At 38.2% G+C, this 15,219-nt stretch overlaps 1 protein-coding gene across 3 annotated transcripts in view; it reads right to left on the minus strand.

The window, feature by feature from the left end:
- Hmcn1 (hemicentin 1) overlaps nucleotides 1-15,219 on the minus strand; it is a 440,991-nt gene that overhangs the window by 146,120 nt on the left and 279,652 nt on the right. For all 3 annotated transcript variants that reach the window (XM_076547592.1, XM_076547591.1, XM_076547593.1), the window contains 5 exons: nucleotides 7,928-8,029; nucleotides 6,947-7,123; nucleotides 5,726-5,877; nucleotides 4,339-4,462; nucleotides 1,427-1,602 (listed from right to left, as the gene is read on the minus strand). In XM_076547592.1, the coding sequence (XP_076403707.1) occupies nucleotides 1,427-1,602; nucleotides 4,339-4,462; nucleotides 5,726-5,877; nucleotides 6,947-7,123; nucleotides 7,928-8,029 (731 nt within the window). The remainder of the gene's footprint in view (nucleotides 1-1,426; nucleotides 1,603-4,338; nucleotides 4,463-5,725; nucleotides 5,878-6,946; nucleotides 7,124-7,927; nucleotides 8,030-15,219) is intronic.

The following is a 15,219-nucleotide window of genomic DNA, read 5'->3' on the forward strand; positions in this document are numbered from 1 at the left end:
TCCCCTCTGCATGTGTAGCTCACATGCCTTAGCCATCTTTGTTAGTGAGTCTGGTCTTTCTTTTCCTCTCTCCATTACCATTTCCATTATGACAAGGCCATGATCCCCCAACTTCCCAGCGCTTTTCTTTAGCATACACCCTCATGCTGTCCTATTCATCCTTGTTCTTTCATCTTCCTTGGAAAATCTCTCTAGCTTGCTGCCTTTCCCACATGCAGACACTCATCACCCTCCTAAATATTCTTGCTGTTAGCCATTCTCCTCAATCAGGAAGCCATATGTAGCTCATAACATAGGTTTTAAAATTATACTCCCTGTCTTCTAATTCAATCTATGCCTCTTGGTAACTGGGCATATTGCTCAGTTCTTCTTTCATTTTTCTCAGTTGGGTTATTAGCAGAATTTTACAAACCTACATTGTGGTTGTGAACATTCAGACCCTTGGGTTCCTTCATATTCAGTTCCCTTGGGCTTAATCCAATGACAGCACTATTTCACTTGGATGAACTTTCTGTCAACATTATTTCAAACATTCACTTTGTGAAGTGCTCCATCACCTCCAATCTAACTCACTTGTTTTCCTTAATCAGGACTTTCGTTCCTCTCTGAGCTGTAACCTAGGTTGTCTCCTAACAGTCTTCCATGCAAGCATGCTGTGGGATGTCCTGTATGTTGTGAATAAATAAAACTCTGATTGGCCAGTAGCCAGGAAGGAAGGACAGGGTAGGCAGGACAAGGGAGAGAAGAATTCTGGAAGGTGAAAGGCTGAGGCAGAGAGACGCTGCCAGCCAGCCGCCATGACAAGCGAGATGTAAGGTACTGGTAAGCCACGAGCCACATGGCAACTTATACACTAATAGAAATGGGTTAATGTGTTTATTTTATAAGTGGGCTGTTGGACTGCCGGGGCTTGGTGGGAGCCAGAGAGAAAACTCCAGCTACACGAGCAGAACCTCGCTTTTTGCTATCCCTCTCCAAATACTCTGTACCATCCACTTGGTCATCAACCCAAACTTATAGTAGTTCTGCATATCTGGGATGAAGTGACACTTAACTTCTCATGGATTTATGTAAGGTTACAAGAGTGTGAAAATATGAGATGTGTCCTAATTTTCGTAGCCTTATCCAGAGCACCTAAAATGGGTTGTTGCTGAATGGTTGAATATGTGAGGAATTCCTTCGAGTATTTTTATAACAGTTTTCTGAAGGTATGTTTTGGAGATTGCTTCTGGCTAAAGTATGGATGGATGACTAAATATTTAAATTGTATTAGCATAAAATGTAAAACTACGACCAGCGCCATTAAATAAAGAGTTCCTAGAATTTTATTAGATGGCACTAGAACATTTGTAAAAGATCATCAAATATAACAGAAGTAACTCTGAAACCATGTGCTTGGGAACTTGAGATGAATCTACAGTCTTACCTTTAGCACACTGCCATTTTCAGAGACACTGAGGCCTGGCTTCTTCAGCAAAGGTCGGCCATCCTTGAACCACATGAGAGTAGGTGGGGGAACAGCATCACTTTGACAAGTTAACTCTACAGCTTGGCTAATGAGGACAGAGACATTCTGTTCTTCTCCCATAATATTGGGTGGAACTAAGCGAAAGATGAAGTTTTCTTCAGAATAAAACAGGCTAGCATACTATTAATGTCCATTAATCATCAAGATATAAGACACACACTGAGGAACTCTATTTTTGTTTCCTTTTTCTTTTCGATAGAAGAGCACAATCATTCTTGCATGTGCTATTGGCTTTATTTTATTCAGAGTCAATGTTAAATTACTGATTAATATATCTGTGTGGACCAGAGATTCTACTCACCAACTTTTCATTTTAAAGAGCTTTTGCAATTCAAAGTTCTTGCCAGTTACATCTAACAGCTGCACAGAACTAGATGGCACTCCTCGGGTTTTTTTAAAACAACAAATCACCCATGAAATATTTTTGAAACAATAATGAATTAAAAGAAAATATTATTTCAATATTTATCTGTATCTTCTGCAAAAGAAAGAAGTTTCATATTCATCAAGGCAACATCTTTCAAAGCATCAGGAAGGGAATGTAGAGATCATCTTTCTAGCGCCCCACTTCACAGTGTGAAAATGTAAAATAGGTGATGGGTCTGGGTTTACACAAAATGCTACGGCTGATGACAAAGACGAGATTCCATGAACATGTCGTCTAGAGTGCTCTTCTGTGCCACACCAGCTTTCTATGGCCTGAAAGACTGTGCGGGGAAACAGACACGAGAGAGAAGAGGCTAAGTGGCCAGCTGTACAGCACACTCATGATTACATGGAAGGAGGTGGTCAGCTGAAACTCCAATGGGATTCACATCAGACTCTCCTGGCTCTCAGCCTTGTCAGATGCTGGGATGTGGACCGACGGATGCTGAAAGAATCCCCTTCCCTTGAGTGTGTTGAAAATAACCTTTCTCAGGTGGCTTAGGTGCAGCTTTGTCAAGAGTAGGCTCCCATCATACCCATCAAGGACTCACTCAGGCCTGTATCCATCTATCTTTGGAAAAGGGAAATGACAAATGAAACCGAGTCTGCTACAGGAGGGCCACTCGAGGAAGGAGCGTGGGGGAGATTTCCTTGGCAAACTCTCACTGACTCTATTTACAGTTGTGTTTTTTTGTTGTGGTTATTGTTTGGCTTTGATTTTGTGGTCACACGAAAAACTTGTCTGCCTGTATTTGGAATGGCTTCTAAAAAGGCTGTCCAAATGCTTTGGTGGAAATGAGATTGTGGTAGGAAGGAATGTTACTACAGTCTAAAGGCTGCTGTTTCAGGATCAGTACTCCAGCATGCGGTAAAGTGATGATCAGTGTAGTAGGCTGACTAGCAACATGCTGTGCCTGTAGTCATCAGAGTTCTCTGCTACCAGATTGCTTCAGAGGGAAAGAGTGAGGAAACAAGGGGCATGTCTGTGGGTCATCTCTAGGCGTATGGCTTGAGTAAACCATGAATGAATGGACTATAAAGGAGAAAATACCTCATACAATGCATGGAACAGAGTAGGGGAGCATCTTTGCAGGGATCTGTGGCATCCCTGGTCACTGAGCATCACACAAGGTGTTGACGCATAGTGAGCGTCAGGCAACTTCTGAGCACCAGAAAACAGTGGGGTTGATTTTTATAGGTGACACACTAGGGTAAAGATGTGTGGATAGTTTGTTCAAAATCATGAATACTATGAAGTAGCAAATAGGCACATTTAGTGGCACTGTAGGGACCCATGAAAAAAGACACATTCATAAGCTTTGGCACAGGAATCTATATACAGAGTGGCCATTTCTACAGTTTGATCAAATTTTGAATTAAGTTTGGCTTTCTTTGATAAAAATTACCATAACTATGTATGTTTGTCTTAGGTTTTCTGAAGAATTTTAAAAAGGCATGCTTTCTTTATGACTGTTTTAAACATCAAGGTATGCCAAGACGTAGAATGACAAATATCATCTCTGAACTGAGGCCAGTGGAGCCCCAGCATTATTCTGGGGGCTTATTCTGAGATGGAATCAAATACTACCCCCTTCTACATCATCCAACTGCATTGTGAGTAGGAAAATTATGAATTTTATCTGAATTCATGTCTAGCTTAGTTTATATTTCTCAAACAGCCCACCACTCAAGAATATTGGCCTGATAACAAAATAGGTCTCTTGTATAATTAAAAGCAATGAAACATGGTTTTGAGCAGAATACATAAAGACATCTTTTTCAACAGACATTTGCTATAGTTAAATTGTGTCTTCCTGTTTGTTGAGCTGCTAGTTGTAGTCATGGTCTTCTGAATGCTTTAAAGAATACCCTACACTACACACTATGTATACATTTGAATTAAAATTTTATTTCTGCGAGTGTGTGCCATGTGTTGTTATATGTATCTGGCGTATATGTATATGAGCACAGAAGCCAGAGCAGAATGTGAGCTGTATCCATCACTCTCCTCTAATTCCCTGGAGACAAGGTCTCCCACTGAACCTGAGCTCTCTGGTTGGCTAGCCTCCCTTGCTCACTCACTCGCTCCCTGTTTCTAGCCCCCAACATTTAGGTTATGGGCACATAAGACCATGCAGCTTTTTACACAGGTATCAGAGAATTAAGCTCAATCTCTTATGTTTACAAAAGTACTTAGATGCTCTGAATCATTTCCCCAGCCCCAATATCTTGGAATGTAAAAGGATTAAAATGAATCAAACTCAAACATAAAGCAGAAATAGAATTTGATTTGAGCTAATTTAGCAAAAATCATCATGTTATCTCTCCTGTTCGTCAACAATCTCCCTTAACACCTATTTCAGCACACAGCCAGCTTGTCTTACCATATACTCTGAGGTCGATGTCCCTCTGCTTCTCCCCAGCAGCGTTCACTGCCACGCAGGTGTACCTTCCTGTGTCACTCATCTGTGCACTGGTCAGAGCTAAGATGCGACCCCCAGAGAGAACCTACCAATGGAAACAAAGCCAATTAACCAATACACCCATGAGAATAGTAGTGTATTCTTTTTTATCATTTATACAAATGTTCATAGAGGAGAGCATGAAAAGCATACCTAAGAGAAGAGGGAATAAAAAGAGGTCATTCTCCAAGATTTTCTTGGATAAAATAGTTTAGACATCACAACAGTATTAACCAAAAAAAAAAAATTAGGCACATTCATTGTTATATTATCCCACAGATCTAGCAATTTCTTTTAATATTGACTTGAACTTCATGTCTTTCAGGATCATCAATTCTGAACAACTGAATTTAAAAAAATAGAATGCCAAAACTATATTCTGTGTTGGCCAAATTGGTTAGTTAAACTTTATATCAACACAAACACCTATTAGAGGTATTTGAGTTCAGCTTCAGACTACAGCAAGAATAAAATATCGTAACAAAACAAGTCATACAGAATTGGGGCTCCTCTGTGTGTATTGAAGTGCTAGCCCGTGGACTAAGTGTACAATAGCATTGAGTCTAAAGCAAAGTATATATTTATCAATTAAATACTATTTTACTGCTTAAAAGCATCACTGACCATCTGAGCTATCAGAAAGGGGCTGAGAGACTTACTCAATGAACAGTTGGCACAAAACTTCCATTTGTTAAAAAAAATACAATATCTGCAAAGGAGCATGAAACAAAAGCACAATAAAACCAGGAATGTCTGTGTACAGGCTTCTGTGCTTCTAACTCAGAGCCAAGGGTGCTTCTGTGTTTTTAACTTAAAGTCAATGGACTGCTTTTAAAATTTTCAGAGACTCGGATTTCATTTCTCATAATATTTCCATTATGATTTTCTCTACTTCATTCTTTGATGTTTTTATGGACACACACATGCCTCACTGATTCATTATTTCCAGACATTTAAACAAAACCCTACCAGAAATTTCTTGTGTTTTTTGTTGATGAATATTCCGTATGCCAGGAATAGAAACAGGCATGGGCAGGAAAGAACAGCTATCTAATGGGTTAAACTTAACACCCACCTGTGAGGGATGGGGACTCATATATACATATATATGAGTTTTATTATATATATATATATATATATATATATATATATAATTATGTGTATGTGTCTATGACAGGCATTGTGGGTGCTTGTGCACACACTCTTTTTGAAAATAACATTTACTAACTCTTGTTCTCCAAATCTTGTCAACTGCTTCATGAGTCTGAGTAGCCTGTGTTGAACATGTTAGTCATAGAAAAGAAGATACCTGTATTCCATTAGCGAAGCTAGAGACAGGGCTCCCATCTTTCAACCAGGTCAGGCTGGGGGCAGGGATGCCCCTGGCTTCACATTCCAACCTTGCTAGATTATTCACCACCACCTCCACCATGGAACTGCTACCTGAGATCGAAGGAGGCACTGAAAAGAAGGAAAAAAATGATGCGTGTTGTCACCACGGGATAACGAAAACCATACGTAATCTCTATAATGATTTTTTTAACAGATAAATTTCTTCCTTATTTGTTTTGGCTAAGTTTTTCACATCTTATCTGAGATCTAATCACAGTAATCCTGTGAGGTATGTAGAGCAAGTATCAGTGTCACAGTTTGCCAGACAAACTGTGTGTGTGTGTGTGTGTGTGTGTATGTGTGTCTGTGTACATGCACTCACATGCACATACCATAGCACATATGTGGAGGTCAAAGGACAATTCTGGGGAGTTCTGTTCTCTCCTTCTACCTTGTTGAGTCAAGGTCTCTCTTGTTTCTGCCAGGCTGTGGACTCCATGCTCGATGGCTCTTGAGCTTCAGATAGATCCTCCTATCTCTAACAGATCGATCCTCCTATCTCTAACAGGTTGATCCTCCTATCTCTAACAGAACGATCCTCCTATCTCTAACAGATCGATCCTCCTATCTCTAACAGATAGATCCTCCTATCTCCTATGCCTATTTGGGCATAGGAGTGCAGAGATACCAAATGGGTGCTACCACATCAGGCTTTTTCACCCAAATTCAGGGGACTGGTTTTATCTGTTGAGCTATCTCACTGGCCCTCAGTGAATTCTTAGTTATTGAGTTATTAATTCCCAGAAGTGTGCATGTGTGTGTACACGTCCTTTTCTCCATTACATCCTCTCCTGTATTCTAATTACCGATGCCCCTTAAAAAGTTTTCCTTGAGATAATTACTTAGACATAGTTCTTTAATACCCTTGAGTGTCAGAGTAATTAACAAAGATGGTGTTGCTATTAGCTGACAAAGACATCTCTGGTTATTTCAACAAATAATCTAAAGTTGAAGTTCAACAGCAAGTGAAAACTAGGCATTTTAATAGGCTTCAGGAATAAGAAAGTTTATCAAGGTCTTTAAGTAAAGATATCAACAGCATACTTCTGTTCATTATCACATCAGAATTTTATAGAAGCATATGGTCATTATGCAGGAGTTGTTAACCCAAGATGAATCTGAGAGATGTAGCACTTACCATGAACTTGTAGGCTGTAAAACAATTCTGTAGCTCCAGCAGAGTTGATGGCTACACATTTATAGATGCCAGCATCTGAGATTTGAGTCTTTTCAATATCAAGGATCTGCCCTCTGTTCAGGAAGACTACACTTGTAGAACCCGAGAGTGGGTGGTTGTCTTTGTACCATGTAATAACTGAAGTGTGAAGGGGAGAAGTAAAATTTTTCTTTCAAAAGTCAATCTACTAAGTTGGATCTGAAATAAATATACTAAGATGTCTCTAACTAAAAATGCTTTATTCTTATTGTTTGAGTTTAAGTGGCTTAAATATCTCTTGAGGGTTGATTTTTAAGAGAAGATAATCCTAAGAAATCCTGGGCTACTGAGTCCAATCAATGAGTTCAGGAATTGAACCAATGAAAGACATTCTCTACATTGTTTCTAATATGTCAACATTGCTTGATGGTAAAATTTTTTAGCTTATTCTATTTATGTTATTGTGCATTTCCTACAAAATTGTTGACATGTTAAATCAAAACTATCTATCATGTATAATATTGGATTCAATGTTTTTACATTGTCATCAGTTCACAGAAATAGCCTACCAGTGATAGGGAGATACAGAAAAAAGTGACAGGGTCATTAGAATGACTATGATTAAGAATCAACTTAGTTCATCCAACTCCATTAATATTCTTTTAAAAATTTACAGTATCTTTTTCAAAATACATGGACATAAATACAATGGTAAGTTTTATGACCACAATATAGATAGGATGATCATGGAATTTAAAAGTTTCTACATTAAGTAGAAAGATTCTTCCATTCAATTAAAAGCTATTGAAAATTTTAAAATATCATCTCCCTAATGAGACTACCACATGAAATGTATGCTATTACTTTCCTCTGTTACAAATTGGTACATTATACCCATACCAACTTTTCTATTCCCAGAAATGTTAAATGTTAATCAGTTGCAAAGGGACAAAGCAAACATACCAGGAACAGGATTGCCTGCTGCTCTACACTCCAGTTGAATGGGGTTATTCACCACCACTGTCTCATTGAGCATCTTTCCTGCATCGTCCAGGCTCGGGGGTTCTGCAAGGCCCAAGCATACAATGAGCTCACACGAACATGATATTTAAACTGAAATTGTTATCTAGGTGAAAGTTATATGTTTCTCTCTTCCTCATACAGTTGGTGCCATTTGGAACAAAAGTATAGTATATTATTAAAGAGAATTGAAAAACAGATAAAAGATTCTATAGATTTCTGGGTCATCTCTTTCTCTGTAATCAGGCAGGAAAAGTTATAGATTCCTAGTGTAGTAAAAGAAAATGGAGAGGATCAGAGTTTGCTGTGAGGTTGTGTCTCCTAGGAATGTCAGAAGCTATATCCATAAAGTCTCACCAACATGACTGCCTACACATGAGATGAACACAGACACCAACAACAGACATGCCAAAGTGGAGAGAAGAAAGCCCACAAGGCCTTAGCCCTACACAAAGAACTATAGGCAACTAAGAAATGCCCGGAGTAGGGAAATAGTCTTCTCCAGGGCAGAGAAAACCAACTGATTATCCAGTACCAAATGGTCAGCCCTGAAAAACATACATACAAGTAACATTATACAGACTTAGAAGGCTATATTTAGAAATATTTATGCATATGCATATACATACACACATGTAACAACAATTAATGAAAAGAAAAAACAGGACATGAATTTGAAAGAGAACAGGAGGGTATACAGGAGGGTTTCCAGGGAGGGAAGGGAGAAATGATGTAACTATATTATAATCCCAAAAGTAAAAGAAAAAGAAACAAAGTTAAAAGCATAATTTTTAATTCAGTTCACCTGACTGAACTAAGGATGAAATATTTTCGTAATTAGGTAATTTACCCATATGAATTCTCCCAGTGAAAGAAATGAATGTGCCTGAAAATATCCAACTTTATTTTGTGCAAGACTTTCCTAATCCACTTTTTAAAAAAATTAGAATAATTTCTGTGGGCTAATGAAGAGTTTTTCTTCTTTATATAAATTTAAAATGAAAAAGAACCTTCCAACTTTAGACAATCGCTATTAATTCTGCTGTTGTTATTTTGTATTCATGGAAAACAGGAATGTGCAAAAACCAACTTGGAACATCAGTGTGATATCCCAATAGTAACTCAAGGGGTGTGGGAAGAGTGCCAGGGTAAGAATCTTATGATCTCTTCTTACTCGGAGATGAAACTGTAGATATAAATTGGCATTCACAGTTTGTAGAAATAGTGTGTTTTTACAGATTAGAATACAATGTTGGAGGTAAAATCTAACAAAGAAATAAATCAGGATTGAAAATTTCAGTTAAATATTTTTTAATTAATTAAAATAAATTTTTGTTGTTGTTTTGTTTTCCAAGACAGGGTGTAGCCCTTGCTGTCTTGAAACTCACTCTGTAGATTAGGCTGGCCTTGAACTCAGAGATCCACCTACCTCTGCCTCCCAAAGGCTGGGATTAAAGTCATGTACCACCTCTGCCTGGCTTTAATTTTTTTTTTTATTTTTAAAAATTAGGTTTTTATCCAGGCAGTAGTGGTGCACGCCTTTAATCCCAGCACTCGGGAGGCAGAGCCAGGCAGATGTGAGCTCAAGGCCAGCTTGGGCTGCAGAGTGAGTTCCAGGACAGGCTCCAAAGCTACACAGAGAAACCCTGTCTTGAAAAACAAAAACAAAGACAAAATTAGGTTTTTAAATTATTATTTTTTGAGTTAAAAATACTTTTCAATTTATTCCAGGTGAAGGCAACACACACACACACACACACACACACACACACACACACACACACACACACATACACTTCTCAAAAAGCATTAACATAAAAAGTTGGTTGGAGATAGGCCCAGACAACAACTGGACATTAATATATAACAAATTAGTATGTAAACAAAAATCATTAAGCATGACAAAGCAACTTGTTTCATATTCATCAAAGTGTTATAATTCATGAACAATCCTTCATAACTACAATGTTTTATGGGTTGAACAAATACAAAATTAAAAAGAACATTTAGAAATCAATTGTATAGTGAAATAAAATAAAGTTATAGAGGACTATAAAAATCAAATTACCCATGTAGATTTCTTCATTTGTGTACATAGTTGAAGCTACCCAAGAGTAGCCATTCTTTGCAAATGCCTCTAGCTCATTAAGCCACAAAATAGTGGTCAGGATGAGCACATTTAATGGAGTTACAATGAAAGGAACAGGAATCAATATCAAAATAATTAAACTATGTACATGAGATAAAACCCCATTAAAGATAAACTCAAGACAAACTTAATATGTTTAGAAAAAAACACAATAAGAAAGAGGTCAATCGATACTGGAAGCTGCCGCTGTCAGTATAGCACAGTATCATATAAGCAAACTCTTAAGTCCTAATTAATACATTTCCAAAAATATGTTATAATGGAAATAAATGTTCTAAGTTTTCAACTCAACACCTAGGAAAAGACCAACACAGTAAACTAAGAGGCTAGGAATAAAGCTTCTTAGTTTATTATAATTAATTTATCACAACAAAGCAAAAAGCAGAGTCTATCACCAAAGAAAAACAAGAATTTGAGAGACAAGAAGATTCAAAGTTGTTATTTGATAAGGTGATAATAAAGTTTGTGATCAGAGGTAGAGTTCTCTGTGAGGCAGACATCTGTTTTTCTGGAGGTCAAAACTCACCCTAGAACTCATTTTTTCACTCCCATACTTCCTTTTGCATTCCTGTAGTTCAGTGTTTTAATCCTTCCTGTTTAGCTTTGTGGGTTTTCCTGTTTGGTACACTGAGTTCTCATTATCAACCCAGAGTTTAAGAATGAACAAAGCTCTAAACATGGCTGCCAGAGCTACCTGACTTTTCCAACTGTATAAAGAATAATAGCCAGTGCATGGCACATTCCTCACCACACTCACTAAAACACTTGCTTAAAGCCTTCTGGACTGAAGTGCTGGGTGACGGCTTTGACAGTCACAGCTGCTACAATAAAACTATGGTGGGAATCAGAAGCACCAGGGCTGTGGAGTGGTCTGGCTAATTTTCACATCAATAGAGAGCTCAAGAAGAAAAAGATTGAATTTCAGCAAGAATGGGAGAGGATGGTCTTGGCAAATCCATTCCTCAATTAGAGAAATAATAACATTGGAAAAGTTACCAAAAATCAGCCTTTTCAGCATTCAAAAAATGAACCCAAGTTGTGGAACCACTCAAAAGTAAAGTGTTTAATAAAAAACAAACAAGGCCGACCTCATTAAAAATGGTGAACTTGTGACGTTTTTAACTCACCCCATTCTTGCCACTCACCACACCTCACCCAAACTTACAAACAATTAGTCTGGCCTGGAGAGATGGCTCAGCAGTTCAGAGCACTTTTTCTTGCAGAGGACCAGGGTTTGAGTCACATCACTCACATTATGGCTCATCCCTAACTCCAGTTCCAGAAGATTCCAATGCTCTTTTTTTCACCTCCAAGGGCACCAGGCATGCAAGTGGTGTACACACACATATGCAGGCAAAACACTCAAATACATAAATTTAAAAAAAAAAAGCCAGAAAAACTAAAAACAAAATCCCAAAACAAATAGTTCACCCTCTCAGTGAGAACATTAGGGCAGATACCAAAGTGGGTAGAATGTCCACACTCTCAGTGAAAACATTGATTGGGGCAGATACCGAAGTAGGTAGAATAAATTTGAAGCTAATTAAAAACTTCATGTGGGAGCTGGAGAGACGATTCAGTTAAGAGTACTGACTGCTCTTCCAAAGGATCCTGGGTTCCATTCCCGGCACCCACATGGTGGCTCACAACCACCTGTAACTTCAGCTCCAGAGAATCTTACACCTTTTTTCTGGCCCTGCAAACTCCAGGCATGCATGTGGTGCACAGACATACATGCAGGCAAAACACCCAAACACATAAAATAAAATAATACAAAAACTAAACCCTATCCTTCCAAGACAGCTGCTATCATTTGTCCTGCGACACATTTGCAGGATTTGTCGTTATTTAACTAGACTTAGAATTCTCTTAGTGCAAACTTCTCCTCTCAGGGGTATTATAAACAGACTTTATTTGATTTGTTCAGAGAGACCACTAAATTACTTTCTGTTGCTTCTACAGTTAATCATGGTAAGCTTGCTAGCTTATAGCAAGACAGAACTGCAGGTCAGAAGTTCAACACCGCCTCCTTGGGTGCAAACCAAGGTGCCAACAAAGCTGAATTCCTCTCTGGGGAAGTATGAGAGGATAAGCTATTTCCTATTCTGAATTCTAGAGGCCATCTGCATTCTTTGGTGGTGGCCTTCTTCATCTCTCATTGAAGCTGGTCCTATCAGTCTGAGATTATACACACTTCTTCTCCCTTTAATGATCCTCATGATTACCTTGGCTCCTTCCAAATAATCAGGGATACATCCCCTACTTAAAGCAGAGCTGATTAATAATCCCAATTTGATCTTCCAACATAACTCCCCTTTAATATATGACTTCCCATAGTAACTGTCTCTAGAATCAGAATATGGACATTTTGGTGACTATCAGGAATTACACACTAACTATGTAAACAAGAGGCAACCAGAAAAGTCTTAGCAGTGACAATAATAATAACCACAGAGGCATGAGAATAGGATTTTAAGAATTAGAATTGTCACTGTGTGTTATTTTAGATGACTTTTCAACAAAAGCCAAGATGGACAAGGAAAGTAGAACATGGCCATCCATGGAGCAAGAAGCAGAATAGGCTCTTTTCTAGAAAGTCCAGATATTGGATTTACAAAACCACATTTTACATCAGCTCTTCTGTCTTCTCTAAAGCCCCCTCTCTCAAAGGGTCTCAGACGCTTTGCTTAGAGAGCTAAAGGAAGAGGGAAAAAAGCACTTTATGAAACCCAGATAGCTAATGAAGGGATGGGATTGATTTAAAGAGCCAACTAGGAACTCAAGAGTTCCAGAATTTGATAAGGGCTCAACAGCATGTTTGAGAAGCACATTGGTAGAAGAAATAGTCAGTGGATAGGAAGATAGGTCAAGTAAGATAACCCAGTTTTAGAAGAAATAAATATGAAAGATGAAGAAAGGTGCAGAGATCTTTTGATGTGTATAGAACATTATCAAATGTAATGCATGTTCTTGGGAACAGGAGAGAAAATGGTTCAAAATTACTTAAAGAACAAGTAAGACAGGTGGTGGTGACTTTTGATCCCAGCACTTAGCAGACAGAGGCAGGCAGATCTCTTGAGTTATAGGCCATCCTGGTCTACAGAGTGAGTTCCAAAACAGCCAAAGCTGCACAGAAAAACCCTGTCTTAAAAAAAATAAAAAAATAAAAAAAAAATAAAAAACCAAAGAAAAAAGAGAGAGTGGCTGAATCTTCCAAGTCAGAAGAAAAGCATTTATTTTCACATTTGATAAACTTAATGTTAGTTTTCATATTTGATAAGCTTAACAAACTCCAACTTGAAAAACACCAACTTGAAGAAACCTGTAATATAACCAAACTTTTTAAAACCAAAGGTGAAAGAGAAAAATCTTATAACAGCATGAGAAAAATGACTTAAGTACCGGGATCGATCCCAGGACATATGTCAGTTGTTTTCTCGTCAAAGTACAAGGAGACTTGAAGGCTGTGGACTAACACATTATAGTACTGAGAGAAAGTGACTATCGACAAAGAAGTCACTAGCCAGCAAATCCGCCCTGGGCTTTTAGGGTTTCTCTAGGTAATCAAAACAGCAAAATCTCAAACAAACAAACAAACAAACAAAAAACCCAGGTGCTAGCCTATGTCCCATAAGAAGTGTTAAAACAAAAATTTCAGGGCAGCAATTAATGTGCAGGAATAAATTCAGGACGCTGGTAAAAGTAACAAGACAGATAAAGATAAAAGAGTGAAAACTGTAAATTTGGAAGGTTTTATATAATAGGAACTTAACTAGCAGACCACGGGAGAAGGACAGTAACGTAAAGGAAGGGGAAGAAAAAAAGCTACCTGGAAGCAAAAATTATGTACAAATAAACTTAAAATGCCATTCATTGAAAAACATTATTATGCTCGAAACATATTGTTCATTTAGATGCTAGTTATAACCCTCAGTGCACACACATAAAAAATAAAGTTAAAATCTGTATCTCAAGAACGTATATACCATTGGTGACTCCTGAGAAGCCCACACCCTTTATATGTGAAAATAGCTGTTTCCCTGAGATGCCTCTTTCTCCTGAGACCCAAGCTTATGGATATATTGAAATCTTCTCACAATAAGCTCTATCTTTGATTAAAAATACATGCCAGTTATAAACATATAGACATATAACAACAGAGTCCCAACATGCATTGAGAAAAGGAAAAATTATCCTTAATAATTGAAGACATTAGACAGGCGGCAGTTTAATCCCAGCCACACACGCCTTTAATCCCAGCACTCAGAAGGCAGAGCCAGGCAGATCTCTGTGAGTTCAAGGACAGCCTGGTGTACAGAGTGAGAGCCAGGACAGGCACCAAAACTACACAGAGAAACCCTGTCTTGAAAAACCAAAAAAAAATAAAATAAAATAATTGGAGACATTGATATCCTACTATGAATAACAGATAAAAATAAGGAGACAAACAAGGAAGACATGTAAAGTTGACTGCTGGATACCTCATATATACACAGATGACTCCACATATAGGTACATACATGCATACACCATAAACACCAACACACACACACACACACACACACACACACACACACACACACACACACATACACACTCAGCTGAAGAGCAAAGGCTTCTATCCAGGTATGCTCTCTGGGTGTGGTTAGCACCCCAGGCTGACAAGAAGCAAATGGATCGGAAATCCCCCAAATTTTTGAATGGATTATTTGCCTTTTGTCTAGGGCCATGCCATTCTGAACACGCTTGATCTTGTCTGATTCTATGCCTGAGAAAGTACAAGCCTGTCCACAGTAGTTTGCAATGGTTCATTACCTTAAGTGACAGTAACATCATAAATCTGTACAATATCCATATGGAAAACCCAATATTGAAGGTAAAAGTAAATACAGTATAAATTACATCGTTCCTCTGTAGCATTTAAATGACTTGGGAGGCCACTGTTCTGTGTATGTCATCAATAAGGAGACAACATTTCATGCCAATGGTAAGATACATGAATTCCCGAGGCAGGAGGGTGATTGCGACTCAATTTACCGTCCTTTTCTCATCCTTTCTTCTTCCAAACACTGGCACATCATGCCAA

Source organism: Peromyscus maniculatus, chromosome 11, assembly GCF_049852395.1.
Source record: "Peromyscus maniculatus bairdii isolate BWxNUB_F1_BW_parent chromosome 11, HU_Pman_BW_mat_3.1, whole genome shotgun sequence".
Lineage (NCBI taxonomy): Eukaryota > Metazoa > Chordata > Mammalia > Rodentia > Cricetidae > Peromyscus > Peromyscus maniculatus.